Source organism: Scophthalmus maximus, chromosome 22, assembly GCF_022379125.1.
Source record: "Scophthalmus maximus strain ysfricsl-2021 chromosome 22, ASM2237912v1, whole genome shotgun sequence".
NCBI lineage: Eukaryota > Metazoa > Chordata > Actinopteri > Pleuronectiformes > Scophthalmidae > Scophthalmus > Scophthalmus maximus.
Window position 1 is genome coordinate 9,879,614 of NC_061536.1, and position 24,762 is coordinate 9,904,375.

A 24,762-nucleotide genomic window follows, 5' to 3' on the forward strand; every position below is an offset into this window, starting at 1 on the left:
ATTAAATGACTAATATTATAGTAGTGTCAAATCAATAACAAACATTTCCTTCTTCAACGTATGTAGAAAAATGCAATTCTTACAGTATATGTTACTTTCATCACTTTGGATGGCTTGACATTGTAATTCATATTGTGTCTCTGATCAATATTTTCTATTTTAACAATTGATCGAGTGACTATGCATTATATGAAAGGGCTCACTTGATGGACCTGCAGGTCACAGATATGAACAGTTACAGTGACATTAAGGGGCTCGAGCTCCTCACCCCAAACTGTCACTCCATCAGCCGTCTCTCTCATCCCGCCTTTGCAAAAACATCAGGTGAGGCGAGACGCCGGCCTGCAGCAGCATTCCTGCCAGCAGTCACCTAAAAAAGTGGCTGTTTGATTCTGGTGGTGAAATTGCTGCTATCTCCAAAGGAACCTTCGTTTTTTTTCTTCTTTTTTTCTCTCTCTCCTCCGTGGTCCCTTACTGCCTTGTTAAGAATAACAAACAAGCTGCCAAGATAAATCATGCCCTGTTTTTCACTCGCCGTTCTAGAGCCTGCCATTTCATCACGCTGCTGTCCTCCTCACAGTCAGGTCCCTCACGTAGATAAGGAGTCAAGAGACTAAGAGCGCGAGGAGAGCGATCTATCCTGACTTTGCAACGCAAACACAAAGCCAGTTCGAATCCTCCCGTCTGTGACTTTTGGCAAGTGAGCGCGAAAGGGAAATTTACATTGATATGTCCGGATGTCTGCATTGCAGCGGCCGGAGCGTTGATATGAAGTGTTTTCACTGAGGAGATAAAAGAGCCGGTCCAGGCCACACGGCAGACTGAAGAACACAACACTGAACGGCAGCAGACAGGAAACACCCGGCTAAACAAATATGACTGCTGCGTTGATAAATGTGCAACGATATCATTATCACTTCCACTCACTGACTGACAACGCAACATTGTTCTGCGTTGTATAATCTTAGCCTACCATGTTTCAACCTTCATAAAGTACCACGCTGGCATTTTGCATACATTAGGTTTTATTTCATTATCGACATCATTAGTAACACTGGTGTTGCAGTGGGAGGAGCTAATTCGGATACATATGGTTTCGAGAGTAAACTGCACATTAATTTCTACACCTTCAATCAGTATTAAACTCTCCAGCTTAAATCATCAGTCCAAAAAAACCAAAAAACCTACATTACAATATATCTGGTTATTTGGTCAAAGGTCAAAAGCTTGTGTTAAGTAAAATAAAAACTTAAGATGGTCTTGATTTCTTGCTAAAATGCATTTAACAAGAAATCCACGACAAAGAGCTTGATGAACATGAAAAGCAGGTGCTGGAAATAAATGTTTAGAAAATTCAAAACACAACTTGCAGCTTAAATTAAATTCAGAGTCAGTTTTGTCTGTAGATTTTAATCACCTAGGTAACTTTGGATTCATGTCTCTGGCTGACGTCTTCTCCATGGCCAGGGCACCTGAGGATCATGGGAAATGTAGTATTTAGATCTGTCCGCCAAAATACATTTAAAAAAAACAAGTATTATTTAAATTTGTTGGGGGGGGGTAACGAGGGAAATAAAAATGTCAGTTTCAAATTAGATCAGCTGTTTTGAACCAATATCAAAAACAAGGAAACGCATTGTTTGCATTCAAAAACATAAACATATAAGTATATTCCGGTTAAACATTTCGCAATCCATGTTTTTGTGTTTTTCTTTTAGCTCAAATCGTATGACCTTCAACTGGTGTGAACACATTATTACTATATTTGTTGCAGCTTAGAGTGAACACATGTCACGCTTTAGGCCGTTTTTAAATTTTTTATAAACGGTCGCCTCACCTCAGAAATCACTTTTGTTTTCACCTTTAGCCTCTATAGCAGTGCATTAAGAGGGTGAGCCGAGTTATTTAAATATAATTTTACCTTTGTCAGAGTCATGCAACATAATCATTATGTAATTTGCACATGCTTCAGAGGAGAGCCAATGTTAAGATGCGTGGTTCAGGACTATGTACAGTCTATGTACACTATTCCATGTCCTTGAGAAGTCAATGCCTATAGAAACCAGAGCCATATTTAAAGGCATATATCATTTTTTAAAAATAGGATAGTGTCTGTTATTAAGAAAAAGTATTTTCCCATGTGGAGATGCTCTTCGTTGCTTGGGTTTGTGCGACTGAAGGCTTAGATGATGAAGTGGGTGTTTGCCGTGGAGATAAGTGTGTGGTCGCTTTGTCCATTCATTTTTTTAAATTAATTAAATCCTTTTTTTTGGTATTGTTTTGATCTTCTTTCACGTATGTATGTTCAATCAGCACAGTGTGTACCTGCTCCTGTGCACGTCCCCGTGTTCAAATTTGGATCAAAATGTTAGGTGTGGCAACAACATACTTCAAAGTTGTGATCCTCCTTAATTAGTCCTTAATCTTTCTCTAATAGTTTGAAATGACACGACCGTGGAAAACACGCCTGGTTCATTGCTATGAAAGCAAAGTGTATAAAAAGAAGAGGACTAAAATAGATTACACGTTCCATATTCCTCAGTCGATTTAGGAAACGTTTGGCTTGTCGTCACAGTGTTGTGATCGGACAATTTCTTCTACTCGGGCACGGCTGGTTCCCCCCTTGTCGCCGGTGGTCTGATGCCGCTGGCGATGACCTGTGTGGTTTGAAACGTGGAAGTCGAAACCATAAAGACTTTAGGCTTTATACGGCCCAGCTCGTAGCCCATGGTGCAAAGACGACAAGCAAAGAAAAGACAAATAGTTATAAAAAAAACGACTCGGAGTATCTCACCAAACTCAGAAAACCAGTGTCTTTAAACTGCCAACGCTTAGTTTGTATCTGAGTTAAATATGCAGGTAATTTGTAAACCGTGTCAGTGGTATGATAAATTGCAGAGCCAAGCAGAGAAGAAGATATGTAGCACATCAGCAGCAGAGGCATAATTTATAACCAGCTAAACAAGCTCGGTAACTTCTTTTCATGAGAAGTGTGTGTGGGCATTGTGCCTCAATTACTTAATGTTATGGTGCAGGCAGAAAAATGTCTTCGTCCCAGACTAATGATTTTCACTTTGTCTCGCATGCATGCAAGAGAAACGCAACGCTGTGTAAAAGCATCATTTATCAGATTGGCAAAGCAGCAGATTGATTTGAAAGTGTCTCAGGAGGGGTAAATATTATTGTTGATCATCAGCTGAGCCACAACTCAAACTGATTTTGTTGGTGCCATATATCAAAGTGTGAATTGTTTGCGCTGTTATCAATGGTTAACGGTGACACACAGAGCTAATCAACCTGCTCAGTGTTTTCCAGTAATATCCCTTTTATATGGACATAAAATCCATATAATCTTAATTATAAGATGTAAAAATTCAAACAATTTGCAGATGGTGGTGATATGGCTCGAGGAAAATAGAGTTTTGTCTTTATTTGGCATGACAAATTCACAGTTGCACATTTGTCTGCACACATTTTGCATTGTTTTCACTTTGTACTTAGTATAAAAGTACATTGATTGCTGGTATTTTAATTGAGTAAACCTGCATAGTATATATCATAAAACCTGGACACAGCTTTGTATTATGGATTGTGATGGATTAACACTGCAACCTTGTGGGGGCACTGTTGGAGAATGAAACTTCAATTTTTCTTATTTTAAACTGCATTATTATGCAAATGTATGTTATACTTGGATTGTTTTGAATTGATATCTCACTTCAAGTAGACCCTATCCATTTACTACAGTCAAGTTTATTATTATGGAACACGCTGCTCAGTGTTTACAAGCTGACAAGTGTTATTTTGAATTTCCATCAAAAAGGGTGTTTTGGTACAGTGCCTGATATCAGACCATTATTACTTCCACTTTTCAATATTTAACTTTATTACAGCACCCAAACAAGAGGGTTCGCACATATTCCTGTTAGTCCAGACCCAAACATGAACCTCCACAGTGATAACTAGCTCTAGTTCTATTATCATGTGTACTGTTTTAATGTCAAAGTGTCACAGATGATCTGGCGTTCGGGGTCACACCTGCTAACAGCGACTGTACCACCTGCACACTCCCAGGTGGTACAGTCGCAGTTTCAGTATGTCGCAGCTGTCAGATGCATTACCACCTGCAAGCACAAGATTATTTCAGCATTGAATAATAATAAAGACATCATTTACGATGGGGTTATCTTTGTTTAATACATGCAACCACAAAGCATGATGTTTGGCCATTAACTCTCAGCTGTTTTAAAATGTACTATGGCATGATTGCTGCCTTCATGTGTCATTTTCCAGGGGTTAGATATCCTAATTGTCCTCTGCTTTTGAAGGGTTGCTGATTCGGAGGTCCTTCAGAGCGGAGCAGAGGATGAGGTTGATCCTGTTGTCACGCTGCCGCCCCCTCTCCACCCCGAGGTCGTGTTCTTGCAGGGTAGGTCATCGTGGGCTGAATGGGCGTCCCAAATAACCCTCATAAATGTGGGGTGGGTGCAGGACCCCTGTGGGGATCAGATAGTGGATCGGGGTCCCACAGACGAGGTGGGGCTCAACACATGAAAGACTGGAGGGAGACGAGGGGGAGATCTGAACCCCCGAACAGTCACACCCATTAGGAAACATAAAGCCAAGCCAAAAGTGTTTGTAGGGAGAAGATTTTAAAGTCACTCTCAGGTCATGGATCCGTCTGTACTACTAAGTCGCTTTGGACATAGGAAAATTTGAAGACAAACACCACATTCAGCTCAATAATTATTATTTTGGTGTTTGATTTATAATTTTGTATTAATTGATGAATGATACAGGTTTGTCCCAGCCCTGAATCCATTCAGGGTGAACAAAGATTATTTCCAGATTATTTCCCAGTTTCCCAAAGCCATGTCACATCTTGCTTATTTTGTATGATATATGTAGTATCTATAAAATTAGACAAATAACAATGTTATTGTTGTTAAAACCACAAATAACAGCATGACAGTCACGAAAGTAAACATGAATCTATGATATTGTCTGGAGTAAAACAATATAAAATTTGATATTATCAATATGAAGATGAATTTATAGTTGCTGGTCATATTACTACCTCGTCATAGTCTTTTTTTTTTTTTTTTTTTTTTAATTAAAAATGATCCATTAACTTAATGTAGTTGGCTGTTGAGGAATTTAACCCCGAGCCAAATGAGAAAACCTTTTGTTTGCTGTCCAAATGTTAGGACCTCATGTGGAGCAGCCTGGTGAGCAGTCACAGTCAGAGGGATTTCTAAGATTGAAACAAGCATAATGCTCATTGTCACCAGCCGGAACTGATGGGTTTTTTGTTTTTGTCTGTCTATGAGCATGTCATCATCTCTTCTAACATGGTGTATAAAAATATAATGCAAAAGTTTCCCTGACTCAAATTAAAAGGACAACTTTAGCTCACCGTAACTGGGGCGGGGGGGTGGGGGGGGGTCACAGTTTTGGTAGCTTTAAAACTGACTTCACTCCAGCAGGAACCTGGTTAACACCAAAGTGTGTGCAAACGTTTTAGGCACATTGTTGAGGATGCATTCAAAACGACATAATGATCAGGAACCAAAGACTTGATTTGTATGTATCAATTGACTTCATACAGTAAAAACAAATCAATATTTGGTTAGGGGTTTCGTCACCCTTTGCCTTTAACGTGTGTGGATTTAGACTGCCTCGGTCTTCATGTAGTCCAGGATCTTGAGATCAGTTCTCTGTAGACCAGATTCTTCTAGTCACTGAAGGTGGTTCTTTATGACTTTATGACTCTGGCTGCATGTTTGGGCTCGTTGTCATGCTGCAGAATTAATTAAGGGCTGATCAAACACCCCTCCCATGATGGATAATCTAAATATCTGAAGTGCCTCTGCACCTTGTATAGACTTGTCCTATAAATACTTAGCAAACCATCTTTCTCTTTTTGTAAGTTGTGAATAATATTATGTTAACAAGAGGGAAATGCAGTGTTTTAGGTGTGAGAGCCTGCTGGTGGAGAGGCTGACTGAAATACGTCTGTGTGCTTTTTGAGTGCGGCTCTCGTGGCTGTCATTCTAAAAGGCACATCTCCCCTTTAGATTCATTAGTGCAGGCGTTGTGCAATGAGCTGCGTTTTGATAATCGCCCTGCTGTTTGGGTTAAAGGTGTCTCAGCATGTGGTGGCTGTCAGCTGGCTCGGGCCGCTGTTGACAGAGTTTGAGTTTTGTTTGGGAACGGCTCCCTCAACACGCTGCAGGTGCACACAATCTTGTTTAGTTTCTGGGAGATAGCCGCACAGCAGTGAGGGAGAGGGTGTATTATTCCTTGAGGGGGCAGAGCGACATTATCGGAGCTGCACTTAGGCTTTAGTAGCTGAGGCTCAGGGGTGACGGCATCGGGTGTAAACACTTTCCTTTTGTGTCTGCTGCTCAGTTTGTCTCTGAGTTTTCCTGGAAACCTAGTGGCTGCTGCTGCTTGTAAGGACAGAGGACATGGGAATATACTGTACTCTTGCACCTTTTTACAGGCATTATGGTGGGTTGTGTATTCCCAGCTATGCTTCAAAAGAGGGACCAGTGCATACAGACAACCCAAAAGGAATACTCGTGCTAATACTAATGTTTTGTCATAAAAATCTGCTCAGTAAACTGAAAGAAAATTCCCTTTAAAAAACCCCACTTTCAGCTATTCAAATAGTATGATGTATGCACTGAACGTGAACATAACATAAGCCAATATACCGTTCAGTACATTAATACATACTTAAAAAAACTAAAGCCTTGGCGATTTATTGACGACAGATATATCTTGACTTATATGTTGTCTGATATGTTTTCCCACTAAATGCTGGATGGTTTTATCAATGCATTTATGATTTTTTTTTTTTTTAAGTAAATCATTCAGAAAAATCCAATTTACAATGCTCTCAGCATTACAGTATGTGTAGCAAACGAGCAGATTAGCTGAGCAGACGCTGGTGCGGAGCCACGCGCCGTCTTCACCACAACTTGCTAACTAGTATGTGAATTACATGGCTGGAAAGTTAATAAATAATTTTCTCTAACTCTAACTCGTCTCTTACAGCCGTCAAGTGGTTAAAGCTTTTCTCGTCTGTTTGCTATGTTAGCAAGGTGGCTAGCCAGCTGTAGCTTTAACAGTCCTCGGATCGTTTCTTTGATTCCATTGAAATGGAATCAGTGATCATAACTTAAATTCAGAAAATTCTGTTGTTTGCTTTTGATCATGACCAAAGACTGTACATTAAGTTGGAAACACGTCTCCACTTCCTCCTGTTGTGCAAAAATTAAGACAACTTATCCCTGATACGGGGTGCGGTCATCTTGCACATTTGACGTCATTTGGATCAAGAAGAACTGTTCATGGTGTGGAGCTGCGGTATCAATGTCCCGCCAACCAATTGCGAGTCAGTCTCAAATGTCAATCGGGACGTTTCACCCTGTTTTTCTTTCACTTGATGTGAGTAACCCTTCTGAAATGTCTTTTGTGGTTTGTTTATTTGTGTGCAGCGAGAAAAAGACATTGCTGTCCCTGCCTTTGCAGTAATTGCTCTTCTACCACACCACATCATACTCGGGTGTCTCAGGTGATGGGTCCACAGCAGAACCTGTCTGACCACTGGCCTCCAGTGCAGCTGCACTGTCTGCAGCGTCCATGTTTCTGCTGCTGCTGCGAGTGTGTTATTCAGGGTTGAGTTGGGACATGTGGGGCCCTGGTGCGGACTGACGGACGGTTTAGGAAATGGGACAAAGAAAAAACACAGTATGTCTGGAATGTGTAACAGAGATAAAGAGAGATACTTTCATAACCAAACCAAATGAAGGTTACCGGTTACGGTAATATCGCAGTCTATCAGTGATGTTTAACCCTCTGGCCTTGAAGATAATTCTCAAGGATATTGGTCGAGTTGTGGCTGTAATACACAGCTACAGTATATGTGCAGTAATTTAGTTCAGTCATTTACTTAACCTCACTGGGGTTGAGGTTAGGGCTCATGTCTTCAATGTAAAGTAGTTCACTCTTTTGCTACTATAAATCCCGGTATTATGTAGTTAGAATAATGAACACATTGTTTTCACATTAACTCGCCACTCATTCGTTTTATATCTTTGTTCGATAGCGGCCTTTTTTAAAACTTTTAAAGTTTTAAACAGTTTTTTTGTATCTTGTTAATTATTTCTCACCACTGCGGGACAGTGGTTTCTAACCTCATGATTGGGACCTAAGGGGCCACAAATATCTAGGGGTCATGAAATAGATGAAAAATAATTAGGAAGCAAGAAAAAACTGAATTATATTTGATTGTTTAATGCGTTTGATAATTAATCCAGGGAATGTTTAATAGTAGTAGTATTACTTGTAAGAACTCTTTTGTACCAAGAGTTATCTGAGAAGATTGATACCATTTTCTTGTCTGTAGCTAACGTTGAGCCAGCATCTTGTGTCTGTTGCCTTGATTTTCTTTTATTGATATCTGCTTAAAATGTGTTCAAATTTCTTACAAACTAAAGAAATTAGGTTTCATGCTAAAAAGTGAGCTTTGGGGGTGCTAGAACATACATTTAGTTTCCCTTGGAAAGAGCAATCCAAGTTTTAGTCCAAAGCTAAGCTAACTGGCTGTAGCCTTATTTTTAACAGACAACATTTGGATGTATTCCTTTTAAGGGAAAGTCCATGTCTGGTGGTGGTAGTCCTCACCAGCCTTTATTATAATGTGAGGGGGTCGTCACAGCAACATAACAGTATAACCGGCAGGAACTCTCTCCAGATATTCCCATTGTCCTGCTCCATATTGGCATTTTTCAGTCTCTGAAGCCAGCAATTTACTGCCGTTCCCACCGGAAACAATCATATTTAAACTGGTTGAATGGGAGCTGTGGCCAGGCTCATTTGTCTTGAATGCATTTTGCACAGACCCGTTGGACTGCATTGCTCGTCACTTCGATGAATTTGTTTACGTCCAGGGTTGTATCCACGTTGTACCGGTGCACACATGCCGGCAGTCTCCTCAGTCTTGCGAGAGATCCCATATTTTTTTTAAAACACATTCTGCAGCTCAACCCGTATTGTTGTTGCTCCCTTATTTCCCGCCTCAGGATGGGATTAGATCTCTCAACTTCCACTGAACTACATGAATCCCGTTTGACACATCAAAGAAATTGGATCCTTGTTGGAGGCTGCAGCAACCTGATAATAATAATTCTGCTCCAAATGCTGCAGCAAACATGCGATTGGTCTAACGAAATTGACAGGACGATATTGTTCTACTTGTTGCAACAAAGGCTTGGCGAAAGTTCAGACTATTTCCAACACCATTAATTACGAGCAACAATGTCAGCAGGTTATGTAATGTGATGGGCTCAAGATTATCAGTCATATTTTGACAAATGGTTAAATGATCACTGTTTCTTTTTTCAATGATTTTAAAAGGATACAGCTGAATTATTGAGGCAATGAAAATATGAGATACAAGGGCGAAAAGAGACATATTAGGAATACAGAGAGTTTGGTCATAATGGACAATGGAATGTGTTGTTTTGGCTGAAACTACTGTCAGATCCAGGCACTTTCTTTTTGTTGTTGTTGTTGACAATAGACGGGAATGCAGAATTCCAAGCCCCAGCATGAACAATCATCTTGGCACGACCGTGCTACAATGAGAAGCTGAGCTGAAGATGGAGTGTATAAAAAGACCTGACACAATGAGTCTAACCCAGTAGTTTATCACTTGGCAGCCCTCCTGTCAAAACAACAAGCCCAACTCTTGGTGATGTTGGCCTAGCCCAGGTTGACTGTCGCTGGCAGCTGGATGGCAGAAGCCCTTTGAACCCTCTTTCAGGTCATTCAACTCTCATGACACAATGGGTTTGGTTTGTTTAGGACAATGAGGATCAGAAAAGTATAGGGCTAGAGTCTGGGCTAGCATTGCATGAAGAGGAAATAGTTCACCATTTAACATAAAAAAAAGGATCTCTGATGAAATGTCTTTCACGCGGAAGCACAAATTAATGGTGTGTACGGGGCGGTGAAGGTTGATGTACAACGTAAATGTTGATAGACACTCATGCATCCTGCACAATGGATTTTCATCAAGTGTTGACAGAGACTGGGCTGGAAAAACGCGAATGATAGAAAGAGAGCTTCATTTCCATCTGCTTAGCGATGTGAACAAAGGCAGCGATGAAGGAGAGCGAAGCAAAACACAAACAATACATCATACATCATAACATGTTTCCAATGCATTCTACAGAGCAAAGTGAGCGTCCCCCTTCCTTTATTTTGTTTTCTTTGAAATTATCTTCAAATCAGATCCATATCTGTATGTTCCCAATGTTGGCTAAGTGGACTCTTTTCTCAGATAGTGCAATGTTTACTTAAGGTCAGATATTTCAGCACTTGAATTACAATTATAGCAGGGAGTTAGATATCTCTATTAGAGTGAGATAACCCCGAAACAGTTTAATTCTATATAAAATTGATCATCGGGAAAACAAGACTTGTGTATCACTAAAGTCATTAGGGTTCATCATCTGGGAACTGTGAATATCTGTGCCAAATTTAGTTTCAATCCGTTGAGTACACATTATGATATTTCACCGAATGAGTTAAAACTTTGACCCGATGACGGCGCTAGAGGGAAAGTCAGATAAATGACTCAAGTCTTTGGGATTCATCTTCTGAGGACCATGAATATCTATAACAAAATGCAGTGATAATTCATCCCGTGGTTGTTGGGACGACATTTTGTTACAAAAAATGTTTTTGTATCATTATGAAACTGTGACGGGTAAATATAGTATATGTGGTGTATATATAGTAGCCTATATACAACATAGGGGCATGGCTTTCATTCTGCTTTTAAAGGATTTTTCTTGTCACACATTGACAAATGTTCGACAGTGTGAGCTACTACATTTGGAAAGCTCAGTGCCTAACACCTGTGAACCTCTCCAACAAATATGTAAATAATTACTTCAAGTGCCAAATTGCTGCATATTTCTCCGTGCATTTATTATCTGTTTGCACCGCTTGTACACGTGTGTTATGTAACTGTACATCGTGAATCTATGGAAGGAGTTCATTTTGGACAGCAAAGTTGACACTGTGACTGGTTTCTGCAATTTGATCTATAGTCCTCTGCATTCTGAACATTCCCTCCAAATGTGCACATGAGCTGTGCACGACAGGGCTGCCCCAACTCTCTCTGACTTCAGACAGACTACAGTTAAATAAATCCAGGGAAGAGCAGAGGCACAGCTGCAGACACACCCTCACCTCATATCTGTCGGAAAAGCTTCTACTTTTTTAAAATATATCTCGGGGATATTCCAGTAATGTTTTTCAGCAGTTATTGTGCTGTGAGGCTGGGAGTGCTAGGTTCGGACTGAGGGAGGATTACAGGCAGACGGAGTGCTGAGAGATACCTGCACAGATTCTCATAATCAGCTCTCTGTGGAGTGTGTCATCCCACGGCTTGCACAGATGTGATGACATATCAAATTCAACCACAGAGGAGAATCCTTCAAAGATGCATGTTGCCAGTCTGCGATCTTGCTCTTGCACAGCTGACACGTAAAGGGCAACATCTTCCTCCCCCACTCCTCAACTAAACCTCCCCTGCAGGTTCCCCCGGGGCGCTCGGTCTCACCAGCTGACTCCTGGTGACCTTACCAGCCAAATCCTGGAGTTGGCGTCGTCCAGCCAGGGTAACTAATCCCCCCTTTTGGGCTGCTGCTGCTGCTGCTGCGGAGGTTTCGTGCGATCCTTTTGGTACGGCCGGGAGCATAAGTTGGAAAACAAGGCGTGTGGAGGTAGAGCAGGGCGTTGGTCAGACGTCAGAAGTCGAGGCCAGTCTGCCCCTCCCAGACGTTCCACGTACAGACTCCTATTGTTCGGCTCCTGTGCTCGAGAATTCCTGTCGAGTCGAGGAGATTCCATGCTGGGTAATGGGCTATTATGTTCGGGTTTGCTCTATTCAATAGACTAATGAGTTATGCCAAAGTTAATGTCTCCGGGGAGTTCCTTGCATGGAGCTGCGTTGCTCAAATCGTAAATGCCATTGTTTTGGGTCTCAGACCCTTCAACATGGTGTTAACCTCTTAAGTGTGTAGGTGCGCGGAGGCATCTCATTTCCGCACTGCGTCTGCACAGCCGATCCACAATGTGGAGGCCATGTAAAGATTTAAAGGTGAAGGTCAAAGTGCCAAGTCATAGAAGGCGTTGGAGTCAGTGTGTTAAAAGGTTTTCAGTATAAATGTGGAAGAAAAATATCGTCAGTGGTGGAAAGTAATTGAGAACATTTACTCAAGTAATGTTGTGAAAGGTATTTCAATTTAATGTGACTTTATTCAAAAAATATTTGTATTCAATTAAATTACCAAACAGTACAGTTCAAATCAACTGCAACATTAAAATGCCGTTTACAATTACATGAGTTACAGTAATCCAATATTTTATATAAAGCTGCTTTCTAATATTTTCAAACTGAGTACTTATGATTCTTTTTACTTTCAGTACTGCAGTACTTTTACGTGTATTGGAGTATTTTTGTACGCTGCGACATTGCCACTTTGACTTAAGTAAAGAATTTTGACTAAATATTGGCCTAAAACATCACTTGTAACGTGTCATTTTCATACATCTGAGATATATGAAGGAGAACAAAGGCACGAGGCTGCGTAGAGCCGTGAATACTGTACCTGTGTTGTGGGATTTAAATCCATCTTCCTTGCGCGTCATCTCCCTCTCTATTGTCTTCAGTCTGCATCGGAATGTCCTGACAGGAGCAGACGGGCCCCAAAATTGTTTTTTGCAAACAAAACAAAAAAGTAAAGGCCGTCCGTGAAATATGACATCAGTATTATTATGATTGGACTCTGCACGCAGGAGGACACTGCAGCATTTTTCTTACAATGAGCCCGAGGCACAGATTTGTTTGCTAAATGGGCTGGATAGATAAGACTCCTCGGTCAATTTGCACTGGGATTGTTCGTGTTTGAACTGAACACGGGAAATAACCTGTTACTTTTTTTTTTTAATTTATAGGAGAAATGATTTTGCTATCCAGAGAATTCCATGTTTTGTGTGTTTGACATCGTGCGCTTATCTGCAGTTTAAGAAGATATATGCATCCTGACATCCTCATTTTAAAATGAATGTTGAAAATGCATACCCCTCATGATTCAGTTTGTGTTCTGCTTTTGAAAGCAGTGATATTAGCTTCATGGAGAGACTTACTGAAATGGAATAGAGTTGATTTAGTAGCCGAGATGAAAATAATTACATTCATGACAGTGCCAGGAGGTTTGTGTTCAACTGGGGAGAGAAACAGATGGATGGACTAGTGTATCTCTGACCCCAGAGCTGCAGGACCCAAACCCGTCATTATTATTATTATTATTATTAATAATAATATCATCACTAATAATAACAACAACATAATTGTATTTTTTAATTATAAGCAGGTAGAGATTGGTAAAGATTAAAGCGGCGGTTGTACAACTGTCCTCTCTCTCTCTTCTCTCCTACTGTTTCTCCTCCCACCCTCTTTCTGCCCACCTCTCCTCTCTTCCTCCTCTCTCTCCTCACCCCAACCGGTCGAGACAGATGACAGATGACCGCCCACAACTGAGTCTGGTTCTGTCAGAGATTTCTTCCTGTTAAGAGGGAGTTTTTTTCACTCCACCTTCGCCAAGTGCTTTGCTCATTGTGGGATTTGTTGGGTTCTCCCTGTAATATTGTAATATTGACCTCACTATGTAAAGTGCCTCGAGACAATGCATGTTGTGATATGGCGCTATACAAATAGAATAGAATTGAATTGAATTTACATGGCGCGTTTCCAGTCTTATTGATCGCTCAAAGTGCTTTACAGCACAAGTCACACTCACCCATTCACACACGTTCACACGGTGCTGCCGTTAACCGCCCTAATTATGCCACATTCGTACACATTCGTACGCTGCCCTGAGCCGTCAGAGGCAATTCAGGGTTGAGTGTCTTGCCCAAGGACACTGGGTTAGTGGACGACCGTCTCTACCTCCTGACCCACAGCCGGCGCGGCTGGTGAGGGAACAGCAACTGTTAGTAAGAGCCTTTATCTGCAGTCGTTGTAAGAGGTGAGCAGAGAGGCCGGGTCAGGTAGATAAGACAAATGTGACGCTTTGAAAAAGAAAAAGGAGGGTCTGAAAACAGAGCAGATCATTACAGGGCTGCGAATAAACAATGCGGCGCTGGATGCGCCTTTGAAAAAATCCAAGCTGCCGAGAGAAAAACCCTGAACCTGCTCTCGGCTCGTGTAGAAATTGCAGCGTGCGCGCTGGTTTGGCACCGAGATGAAAGGGCAGGGCGAGCAGGCTTTTACTGCTCTTCGCCGCGTTTGTATTACACATCAACACTTTGAGGTTTTATCGCATCTCGAGTCTGTCTCTCTTTCTTTATCCCCGTCCTCGCCGTCTCACTTGTTTTTCTTTCACGTTTGCTTATGTTTGTGTGTGTTTCATCCACCAACTTCAAACCATCTGATAATGGAGCCGCTCTTGTATTTTTTGTGTTTTGGGCCCGTCGGTTCCTCTTTTCCAATTTCATTACACGACACTGGTTTTCTGATTCATTTCAGCCTCAAAGAGTCAATTCAATCTTATTTGTATTCTGTCAAATTTACGACATTAATGATTTCAAGTTTCCAGAACGAGCACTTGGCTACAGTGGAAAGGAAAATGTTTTGACACTTGTGGGCGGCCATCTGTCTCGACCGGTCGGGGTGAGAGGAGAGGAATGGGCCCGAGAGAGACCAGGAACAGTTGTGTAGCCGTTGTTTTTAGGATCTGATCTATTGCACATAATAAGGATGAAAGAGTTGAGCCGTTGTGTATAAAGTTTTATTCAAATTTGGCCACAATACGGCGCCTTGATAACAACACATTTCACAGAAATAATAACAAATCCAAATGTGATGGACCAATATGGCCAACAAAGAATAAATAAATAAAACACGGCAACAACATACATACATACATACATACAGTGAAATAATAAATTATGATAAATGCAAAGAGTGTTGACTGTGAGAACAGCAGCAGCTACTGTAGCGACGGCGACCTGTGCCCTGACATGCAGGAGGGCGACCTGTTACGTAAAATGCAGTAAATAGTTTCAGTCGGTGAAAAAAATGCCTCGTGTGACTCAGTGAAACAACTGTACGGAGGAACAGTGTAATTATGTCATTTTGAAATATAATGTAAGTGAAACTGCTTCATTGATATATCGCAGTGATGTTTTTTCTTGTTTTCTGCAACAGAGGAATTCATGTGAAATCCTTCCAGTCAGGTCAAGTTGTTGAAATGGTATTTGGTGCTTTTTTTTATTATTGATCTTTGACCGTGATGTCTGAACGTCTGAGAGGAACGAATGAATGTCCTCGACTTCGCAGACTGTGGCCAAGTGAGCCCTCCGTCCGCCGGAGTATCGCGCCTGAACCCGGTTCTTCCGTCTGCCCGAGTGCGACCAGGTCGGGTCGCGACCGCTCTCTGCTCTGCCGCGGACGCGCCTCCTGACTCCGCAGCCATGGCGTCGGCGCGGAGACGGGGGCCCCGTGCTGGCTCTCCGGCAGCCTTCCCCGAGGGGGCCCGCTGCATGCACTGGGGCTGCCCCGGCACGCAGGTGCCCTTCCAGAAGGGGCCCGCTCGGTGTAAGAAACACTTTCCCCTCTCTGTGTTTCGAAGGTGTGGTGGTTTATCGGTGGTCTTTAGGGGGCCCTGCTCGCACCCTCCACTTCTCCAGCAGCAGGCGCGTCTTCAGGGCGACCGCGAGCGGCGCCGGGGGCGACCCCTGTTTCTTGCGGCTGCTCCTCGTCCTGTGGACAAAGACAGAAGAAGCCATCAGTCATGTGAACATCCGTCGCCACAACTGCTTACATAAAAACCTAGATCTTGTATAGCCGGGTGGGTTCGAGCTGTCACTCACTCCCTAAGCTTCGTGCCAGGTGTCACGCAGGGCAACACACTTTTGAGTGGCTCGAGCAGATTGGAGTTTATGTTTTCCAATTAATAGTGCGTCAGGTACAGTGCAGACTTTAGGCGCCACACACTCTCCGAACTTGGAGATGGAGACACGATTGTACATGTGCGCGGCTGCGGCGGAGAGAGCAGCTCCATAACCTCACATAAATCTCACAGATAAGTGAGGCACGTTTATGTTCCATACTTTGGGATTTCGTGGGTTTTGTGGATTTCACCGTGCTGCTCAGTCATCGTAATTTATAGGGAATTCCCCGCTTGAGATTTAATCTCAAAATTTATGCTTTTAAAACACATGGCATCTGTTTTTTTTTTAATCCCCCCATCTCCCGAGCTTCACCAGAATTTATGTTTTGCAACAATTATGTGCTCTGTCACATCTTTGCTCCCAGAAAACAACTCTGTGTTGCGTGAGCCTTGTAAATTGCCATGTTCCATTTATTGTGCAAGTTAGACGTCGAGGTTATTCTGGGCCTCCGTCAGTGTGAGCGGGTTGTTTTACCTCTTGATCCTGCTGGTGTCGGCTGCCAGCGTGTGTTTGCACTCATGCGTCCCGGCGCAGCCTTCGCCCTCGGCAGAGAGGATCAGGGAGTCGTGCCGCGTCTCAGACCTGCGAGCCAAAGAAGACAAGCGCACGTTTAGAGTGGGGGGCCTCTGTCAGATGTTCATGGACACATCTCAGGGCACTTGGGACCAGACGCCTGTTCTCACATGTGACATGAAACCAGCCCAAAAAATAATGTGAGGTAGACTTTGGGCGGTTTGTGCAGCATCACTCAAAAGCAAAGAGGATGAGCCTTTTGGCCGATGATGTCACATACCTGAGGCGTTGGTCCGGTCGACAGAAGCTCGTGCACGTGTTGTCCTTTTCGAGGAGACACTGGCAGCGAGGTGCGGTTGCCATGGAGTCCGCCAGCGCGCGCTTTGTCCTGGGAGCGTTGCCCAGTCCGTAAGAGACCACGCGCCTGGAGACAGAAACAAGGTTGACGAGTTTAGAATCAATTTAATGTAGTCAACGATCGGAAACCGAAGGAATGTACTCGTTTCAACTACTGAGACTGCAAACTGCATTTAGAATTACACATAAGTTTACTTGGATCACCAAAAAATAGGGCATTTTGCAGCCATATTCTACACGTTTCATCGCCGAAGATAAAGCAGCCTCGAAGGTCTTAACTGCGACACTGACTTCAGTGTGCAGACACTTACTCGGGTGTGTTGACCCATATGATGTCCAGGTGGCAGAAGTACACGCACTCCTTGTCCAGGAAAGTGGCGCACGAGCAGCGCTTGTTGCGCACATGGCGCACCGCGGAGACGGCGGCGTCGGCGGCTGTCTCTCCCCCAGCAGGCGCGGACAGAACTGCAATGAAATCAAATGTGGGTTATTTTTTTAACCAGCGTATATTTGCAAACAGAATCCTTCCTTTTTTTTGTGTTAACAATCGTGCATGCAGACGTAGGATTTACCAAGTCAATCATTCCTTATATCATTTGCTCCAGAATTATTTTGTAACAGTTAAACGGCTGCTGGGGGTAAAAAGACGCGCAAAAGTTACCTGTGCACAAACTCCAGGAGTACATCACTGATAACACGGAAATCAAAACGTATGTATCCATTTTCGAAGACAATCAATAAATCCGCCAGAGGTGGAAAAAAATAATCATCCGCAGTGTCGCTCCTTAGCAAAAAAAAGAAAAAAGAAAAAGAAGAAGTGATCAGTGATCAGAGATTCACGCAGCAGCGCAGAGGCGTCGGACCGGAGGCTCCTCGTCAGTGTGGCCCCACATGTGGAGCCCTTTGACTTTATACAAGCGCTCCCTCCTCCTCCTCCTCCTCCTCCTCCTCCTCCTGCTGGTGCAGCAGCGCCGACCACATTGGTCCTTTGGCCCGTACCCTGACAGTGTTGCTCGTTGGAAGTCGGTCGCTGATAAGCAGCCGCGCGGGCCACGTTGAGGACCCGCGCGATGCCTCGCGTTGGAGGTCGCGGTGATGAGGGCGACGCCGGCTGATCGAACGCGCCACGCTCCCTGTCGGACTGCCGGGGATGAGGTGGTGTTTCGCCCGTCGGACAGCAGGGGGCGGCAGAGCCCCGGGGTTTCTCAGTTTCCAGTGTGTGCGATTAAGTATTGCATCTTCGCTTAAAAAACCCTCGAGTCGGCATGAGACACTCATTTTTAAAAAAATTGCTTGATGGATACTTATTAATCACATTGAGAAATGTGACTCTTTTGAACTTTATTTTGTCCATTCAACCTGATAGCCTCCATAGAGGTAGGACAAAGTGTGCAAAAGTTACGAACAGTACCAGGCCGAATGTAGAAATAAGGCAACAATAAACAGAGGCAATTAACAAATAAATGATTTTATTATTGAACTTAGTGATTCAAAATTGTTTTTGCCATAGATAGCGGATTTCTTGATTTACATACAACACAAGCTGTAAATTATAAACAGTTAGCCAGAATAAAATGAGAATTGAGACTGACCTAAAACCCAAGATTTAATATGAATGGCGATACAGTTAAACACAGGTGTAATAATCTAAAATATGTCCTCATGGGAGAAATTATAATTGTTGATAATGCACATAAACACTTGGATTTGTCTTGTAGACATTTTTAAAAGATCGTATACTGATTATAAATGCCAAATGGGGGCACTCAAAGTGAAGCATTACCTAAATTGCGTGATAAGAATAGTTCAAATCATCAGATCATGACAAGGTATGTGTCTGCCTTTAATCACGCCTTTTGGAAATAGTTCAATGAATATCTGCTGAAGTGAAACTAGAACAAGAGACTACGCAAAAGTGCAAGTGCATCGTAAATTACCAAAATTACTTACTAATTGTATTTCACCCTTTTCTCATTTGTTGCTCTAAGAATATATAAAATATTATAGGTTGCCTGTGCCAACATCTTAATCTGTTATCCCTCCTCCGAAAAACGGATCAGTGAGACTTAAACGTACACATCAGTGAGGTCCACATATCATCCTGATTGTGCCTCGTCTTGCATCATCCCCCCAGGTGAATGAATATAAGGTCCAGGTTTTACCTTGTGCTCCGCAGCCGCTGTCTTTTATTAGCTGATGAATGATTACTGGAAGTACGAGCAGCCTCCAAAGTGGATGTTAATCTCGCGGCTTCTCTCCACCATCAGTTGTAATAACCCTGTGGAAACAGAGGGAGTACTTCATTTCCCTTAACTCGCATACTCAGAGGCAGTGTGCTGTAGTAGGCAGCTGTGGAAAATGGACCTGGTGTTTGTGTGCGTGTGTATGTGTGTGCACGCACTCAAAGTGGAAAACTCTTTTTCTGTAAAGTATCTGAGGCCCCCAATCAGAGGCCGGTCTGAAGAGTTTCCACTGGCCCTGTCGAACAGCTTGTGCCACTGGGAGGAGTATTGTGGTGTATCTCTGGCCTGTCGTTATTCTGGACAGAAAAAAATAATCGTGGACGAGCATCAGAAGCAGCTTTATGTTTTGTTTTAAAATTTGGAACGCTCGTCATGGAGCCGGTGAGACCACGCAGCAGCTGTTAGATCAGAGATGCTGATCTCTCTCTCAGCACCAGCAGGAGTTGACCTCTAGGGGTCTCTGTTTGCTTTGTTATAACCTCCCACTCATCCAGCCCTGAGGGAGGGAGGGAGGGGGGAGGAGGATGAGGATCTGTACTGTAGATGGATGAGTCACCTCCTTAATGGGGGGTGGTCCTCTGAGAGCTCTTTACCTTGACTCTTCTTGTGGGTACGAAATAAAACAAATCAATTTCTGTCTTTTCAAGTGCCACTCATTTGACTGGCAAATGGTGATTTTCTTTAATCAAGCGCTATCGTCATGACGATGAGAGAGGACCGTGAAGTTGCATCCTGAGGATTAAATAGATGAACTATCTTTGCGGCGCAGTACGTCGCCCCTTCGAGTAAAGTGAGCTGTTGGCAGAGATTGACGTTGTTTGACCATATAAATTCTTACATTATATTTTATCATCATATTAAAAAAAACTATGATATTGCAATTCTTCCTCCCGTTGAGGTCCATAGGAAATGGATCACACTGCAGAAGCAGATGTTTAATGTACATAATAAGTCCTGCCAACTGAAATCCCCAAACAATACAATAGTTGTATGATTCAAATTTACTTTACACTTGTTAACTGTCTGAACGTCAGTGTGAATAAATACCGTCTTTGTGCAGTCCACAATATTCAGTGAATATATTTTTGCTTATGTGTTTCAATATACAGTGACACCACTTTATTGTTTGTAAACAAATTTTTTTACTGATACAGTTAAGAATATTGATACAGAAATGTAAAGCTACGATAATGCACATACCTATGGACTTGTGAATCATCAATGGGCACTAGATGGATTATAATAAATAGTTGAACACAACATCTGTACACAGAAACATTGCCCCATAATCCATAGAAATGTACATATACCAGTACAACATTTATAATTCCATAATTTTTTTTACGAATGACAAATCCTCCAAAATGAAATTGATACCCTCCGTTGTTTTGCCTTTCTTTACTTCTATGTTTTGAAATAAACACAAGCGACTACTGAATTCATGAGGAATTATTTACAGTTTCCCTCAACAAGAAACTCCATAAAAGGCACAATTGTCTATACAACATGTACAAAAAAAAAGGAGAAAATGTCTGGAGCTGACAAAAAAAAGTAAAAATAAAATGATTGGTCATCAATATAATCATCATATGATTGCACATACAATATGAATGTCAGCATCTGTGCTTTGAAGGGTGATCCGTTAAGAAACAAACCCCCAGAAAAGTGTTTTCAGTCTTACAAAGTGACGAGAATTACAAAAAAAAGAGAACAAGAAGAGCTTTTTCCACTTCAGTTTTTTCAGGTGGCAATGACCAGTCTGTCTTCATCATCACTGGACACCTCGTTATAGTCATCGATCACCTTCTGCCAGCTGGTCACTGGCGGTGGTCTTTGAGGTGCAGGGTCACTAGCTCCCTCTACTGGCGACCCCTTAGCACTGTCTGCTCGGCTCTGTGGAGCAGGTGAGGGAGGCTGCTGTGGGGGTTTGTTCCGTCCCTCCCTCTCAACAGTGTGTGTGAGCTCTGCTCCGCCGCTGCCTCCGGAGCTTGCCCTGCTGCCTGTGGACAGTCCTGGGGAGCTGCTGACCTTCGAAGGGGCGGGCGGCGAGGTGGGCGTGCAGCTCTGCGAGGAACCGAGCCCGTGTTCATATCGAGATGGCTGTGCTCCTGGAGCTTCGGGGCTGCCCTGCCTCTCTGACGAGCCAGGGAGAGGACTGAGGGCAGAGAGAGGGCTAAGAGAAGGAATGAGGGCGGGAAGATGGATGTTGAGTATCTGTAGACCTGGGACGTGTGTCTGGGGGCCGGTGCTGCTTTGGGACGTGGGGTTGGCAGCTAAAACCTGCAGCCCGAGGGTGAGCCCTTGCTGGGACAGCAGCTGGGTGGATGTGAGGCCTGTGTTGGTCAGCCCCATGAGGTTAAACGTCTCCAGACCCATTGGTTGTATTGTTTGAGCCTGCAGGCCCGTTACCTGCCCAAGTGGGAAGCAGGGGACAACACTACTGATTGGCTCCTGGACCACGAGGGGCTGGGTCTGCAAGCCCTCCGGCTGGGATGGAGTGTTGGCAGCCGGTAGCGGGCTCGTGTTTCTGTGAATGACGCTCACTGCTGGGATGGTGAGCTGGACGGGGCCAGCCTGGAGAGGGACAAAGGCGGAGTAGGCTGCCAGGCCAGCGGGCACCAGCTGGATCCCCCCAACCGGGACCATGCTGTACGAGGAGCGAGACGGCTGCTGGGAGTGCAGGGGTAGGTGACTGAACAAGTGGGTCTGGGGTCCTGGTGTTTGGGATAGACCCTGTGGTGGGAAGAGCACTGGTCCTTGAGACGCATAGGAAGAGGTCTGGGTGCTCCGGTCCACTGGTATGCCCGGGTCGCTGGTCACCGCAGCAGGAGTAGAAATGGAGGTGTCCTTTAAAAAGAGGGGGAAAAAAGGAATATTCAATCGTATTTCTTCACTCATCTTCCTAGAAAAAGTAAAATGGTTATGATTCAACGGTATTTGGATCAACCTGCCAAAGTCTAACCAGAACTAATAACCTAGAGTATTCACAGGAGCTTTATGCAAGTGCGTCGCATGCAGGATTCAAAGGGAAAGGAAAGAAGGGAGGGAGGCTGGCGGAGAGGGGTGGAGAGACACACAGTGACAATACATGGGGTCTCACCTGGCCTGGCTTGGTGCCCTTTCCTGGCACTGGGGGACTAGGGGGCACATCAAAGTCAGGGAAGTCGACGGACATCTGCCTGCACGGTGACACTGGGCTCATCATGTGCACCGACTCTGTGTCTGAGGTGTAGGACTCTGATGCGGTTGCAACAGGCTGAGGTGAAATGGGGAGGGGCAGCGGGCTGTAGAAGCACCCCGAGATGGATATCTGCTTGCAGAGGGACACAGGGCTCATCATGGGGACAGACTCCGAGTCTGACGTGAGGGATTCAGGAGCCGGAGGCTGGGACAGAGAGAGGGAGCTGATTGACATCTGGGCCAGTAGGGCGCTGGGAGGGATTTCGGCCTCTTTGGATGGGATGTGCTGTGGGCTGGCAGAGACAGATGGGTTGGTGGACAGGCCGGACTCGGCCTGGCTGTCCTCCTCTTCCTCCTCGTTGTCATCATTCTCCTCATCGTCGGGGCCGTCAGAGTCGTCGCCGTCTGAATCTTGGCGGTCCGCGCTGCCCACGTGACTGCGGTCTCCTATAGATGAAAATCGTGTCAGAAGGATGTATATTGTTGGTATTATAAGAAGAGTATGTAAACATCTTCCATCATCATTTCGGTTTGTTACAATACAGCGGGGAAATCCACCGGTAATTCCGCGACGTTTTGTGCTGCTGCAGTAACAGCATTTCACACCCAAACCACCACACACCCCTGAGCTACATCACAGACCGAGGACAAAAAACGAATACGCTCTGAGACCGGGACCGTCGAAAGCTTTCAGGCAGCTTCCCTCCCTCTTGTTTTTTCTTTTCTTTCCCAAAATTAGACGCAGCAATTTCCTCTTTCTAAATGCTGTGAATGCTGCCCACATGTGCTCCAAGTTAACAGAGGAAGAAGCTGCATTTAGAATTTTTAATTAGACCGTGGCAAAGCTATTGATCGACATAGCAACAGAGCGCGAGCGGGGACAATCCGCGTGTCATTAACAGGGAAGGCTTTTTAAAGCAATTTTGTTTTTTGAAACCAAAGCAGATGGAGTAAATAAGATGTGTGATACAATACAAGACAATATATTGCAAATGAACCCCATGAATTTACAAAATAAATATGAATTTATTGTGATAAGCGCACGCAGAAATAAAGAAGGATCGCTTTTCTTTATTTCTCTCTAGGCAAAGGCTGAGAAATGAAGCACCGTACCAGAGTCCTCTGCATCCTGATCGTCAGTGAGACCCTCCGGCACCCCCATCTCCAGGCATTTCTTACTGTGGGCCTTGGATTTCATGTGCTTGGTCAGATTTCCTGCGAAAAGAGGGGCAGCAGGGTCTTACAGGTGGGTAGAGCTTGGAACACTAGCATAGAAGGAGTTTACGTAAGAGAATGCGGTCGTTGGGCAAGCTGTATGTAAAGGGTGAGTAACTGATAAAGACATTTTTAAATGAATGTGGGTTGTTCTGACACCAAGTGCTGTTCCGCAGTGTCGCGTGGGTAGGCAAGTTCGATAAAGAACGGTGAATCATACTGTCTTGGTTTAAGAGATGGTGAAACAACATATCTCATTTCGTAACTTCTAAAAGGACTAAGTGAAGTGCAGCTCTTCAAAAAGATACAGACTCAAATGTAAATTAAAGTGAAAGCATAACGTATGGTCAGATCCGTATCTGCAAATATAATATTCTAAAAACTGTGGTACCATATTGCTCATTGTGTAAAGTATACACACAATATATACAGAAATTTAGAACCACATCCAATGCAGAATATTAAAATACAACTATTTTGAAGGTTAATGTCTTTATCACTACATGTAATATATTTACATTCAAATTTGTATAAATGATAAGTGGGAAATTAGTGGCACACAAATGCCTATTCACTGCATAAATGAAGAAAATAAAACAAGTTTGAATTTGAAACAGTTGTTAAAAAAACCAAAAACGTAATTTAATGTGACAGTGGCTTTTAAATCTTTGTGTGAACACTGATCGTGCTCTGAGTTCTGACCTTTTGTCTTGAAGGAGAAGTTGCAGTGGACACAGTGGTATGGCCGGAAATCAGAGTGGGTGCGGATGTGTTTGCGCAGCATGCTGGGTTTCTTACAGCGGATTCCACATTCCTCACAGATGTATTTACCACGTCCACGCCCACGTACGTAAACATATTCTTCATTAGATTTGAATCTGTGGGGTGGCAGAAGAGCCAAGAGGGACACTTAATATATAACAAAATCATATGAATCTTAGGAAATGAGATTTTCCAGTAGTAATATAATGGAAGATTGACAAATGATTCAATTTATCACTTGTTGTGAATCGTACCCGCCATCAAATATCTTCACCCTTCTTGGCTCCGTTTTAGATACCAAGTCCTTGTCTGAGTCGTTGCTGGCTTGATTTTCTGGTTGCACTTTAACTCTGCTGTCAACTGCTACAGACCTCTGGGTTATTGGCAGCTGCAGAAAGAAGTTACGGATGTGTTAAATGATCTGATAAACAAACTAGGCAGCAATATAAAT

The 24,762-nt window shown here is 43.4% G+C and overlaps 2 protein-coding genes and 1 long non-coding RNA gene across 4 annotated transcripts in view; 1 reads left to right on the top strand and 2 right to left on the bottom strand.

Moving 5' to 3' along the window:
* Positions 1-24,762, top strand: part of LOC118292159 — a 62,229-nt gene that overhangs the window by 20,737 nt on the left and 16,730 nt on the right. Inside the window, exons 3-4 of the long non-coding RNA XR_004786839.2 lie at positions 4,329-4,429; positions 23,420-23,580. This is a non-coding gene — a long non-coding RNA (uncharacterized LOC118292159). The remainder of the gene's footprint in view (positions 1-4,328; positions 4,430-23,419; positions 23,581-24,762) is intronic.
* Positions 14,861-17,805, bottom strand: edn1 (endothelin 1). The gene is made up of 5 exons (XM_035620877.2): positions 17,573-17,805; positions 17,223-17,376; positions 16,835-16,978; positions 16,516-16,623; positions 14,861-15,850 (listed from the first exon to the last, which is right to left on the bottom strand). Exons 1-5 carry the CDS (start codon positions 17,631-17,633, stop codon positions 15,730-15,732), a joined length of 588 nt encoding a protein of 195 aa, XP_035476770.2. The 5' UTR covers positions 17,634-17,805; the 3' UTR covers positions 14,861-15,729.
* hivep1 (HIVEP zinc finger 1) overlaps positions 20,219-24,762 on the bottom strand; it is a 47,662-nt gene continuing 43,118 nt past the window's right edge. For both annotated transcript variants that reach the window (XM_047330072.1, XM_035620852.2), the window contains exons 5-9: positions 24,566-24,699; positions 24,252-24,427; positions 23,448-23,549; positions 22,255-22,781; positions 20,219-22,001 (exon numbers count right to left, since the gene is read on the bottom strand). In XM_047330072.1, coding sequence (XP_047186028.1) covers positions 20,895-22,001; positions 22,255-22,781; positions 23,448-23,549; positions 24,252-24,427; positions 24,566-24,699 — 2,046 coding nt within the window. In that variant the 3' untranslated portion in view covers positions 20,219-20,894. The remainder of the gene's footprint in view (positions 22,002-22,254; positions 22,782-23,447; positions 23,550-24,251; positions 24,428-24,565; positions 24,700-24,762) is intronic.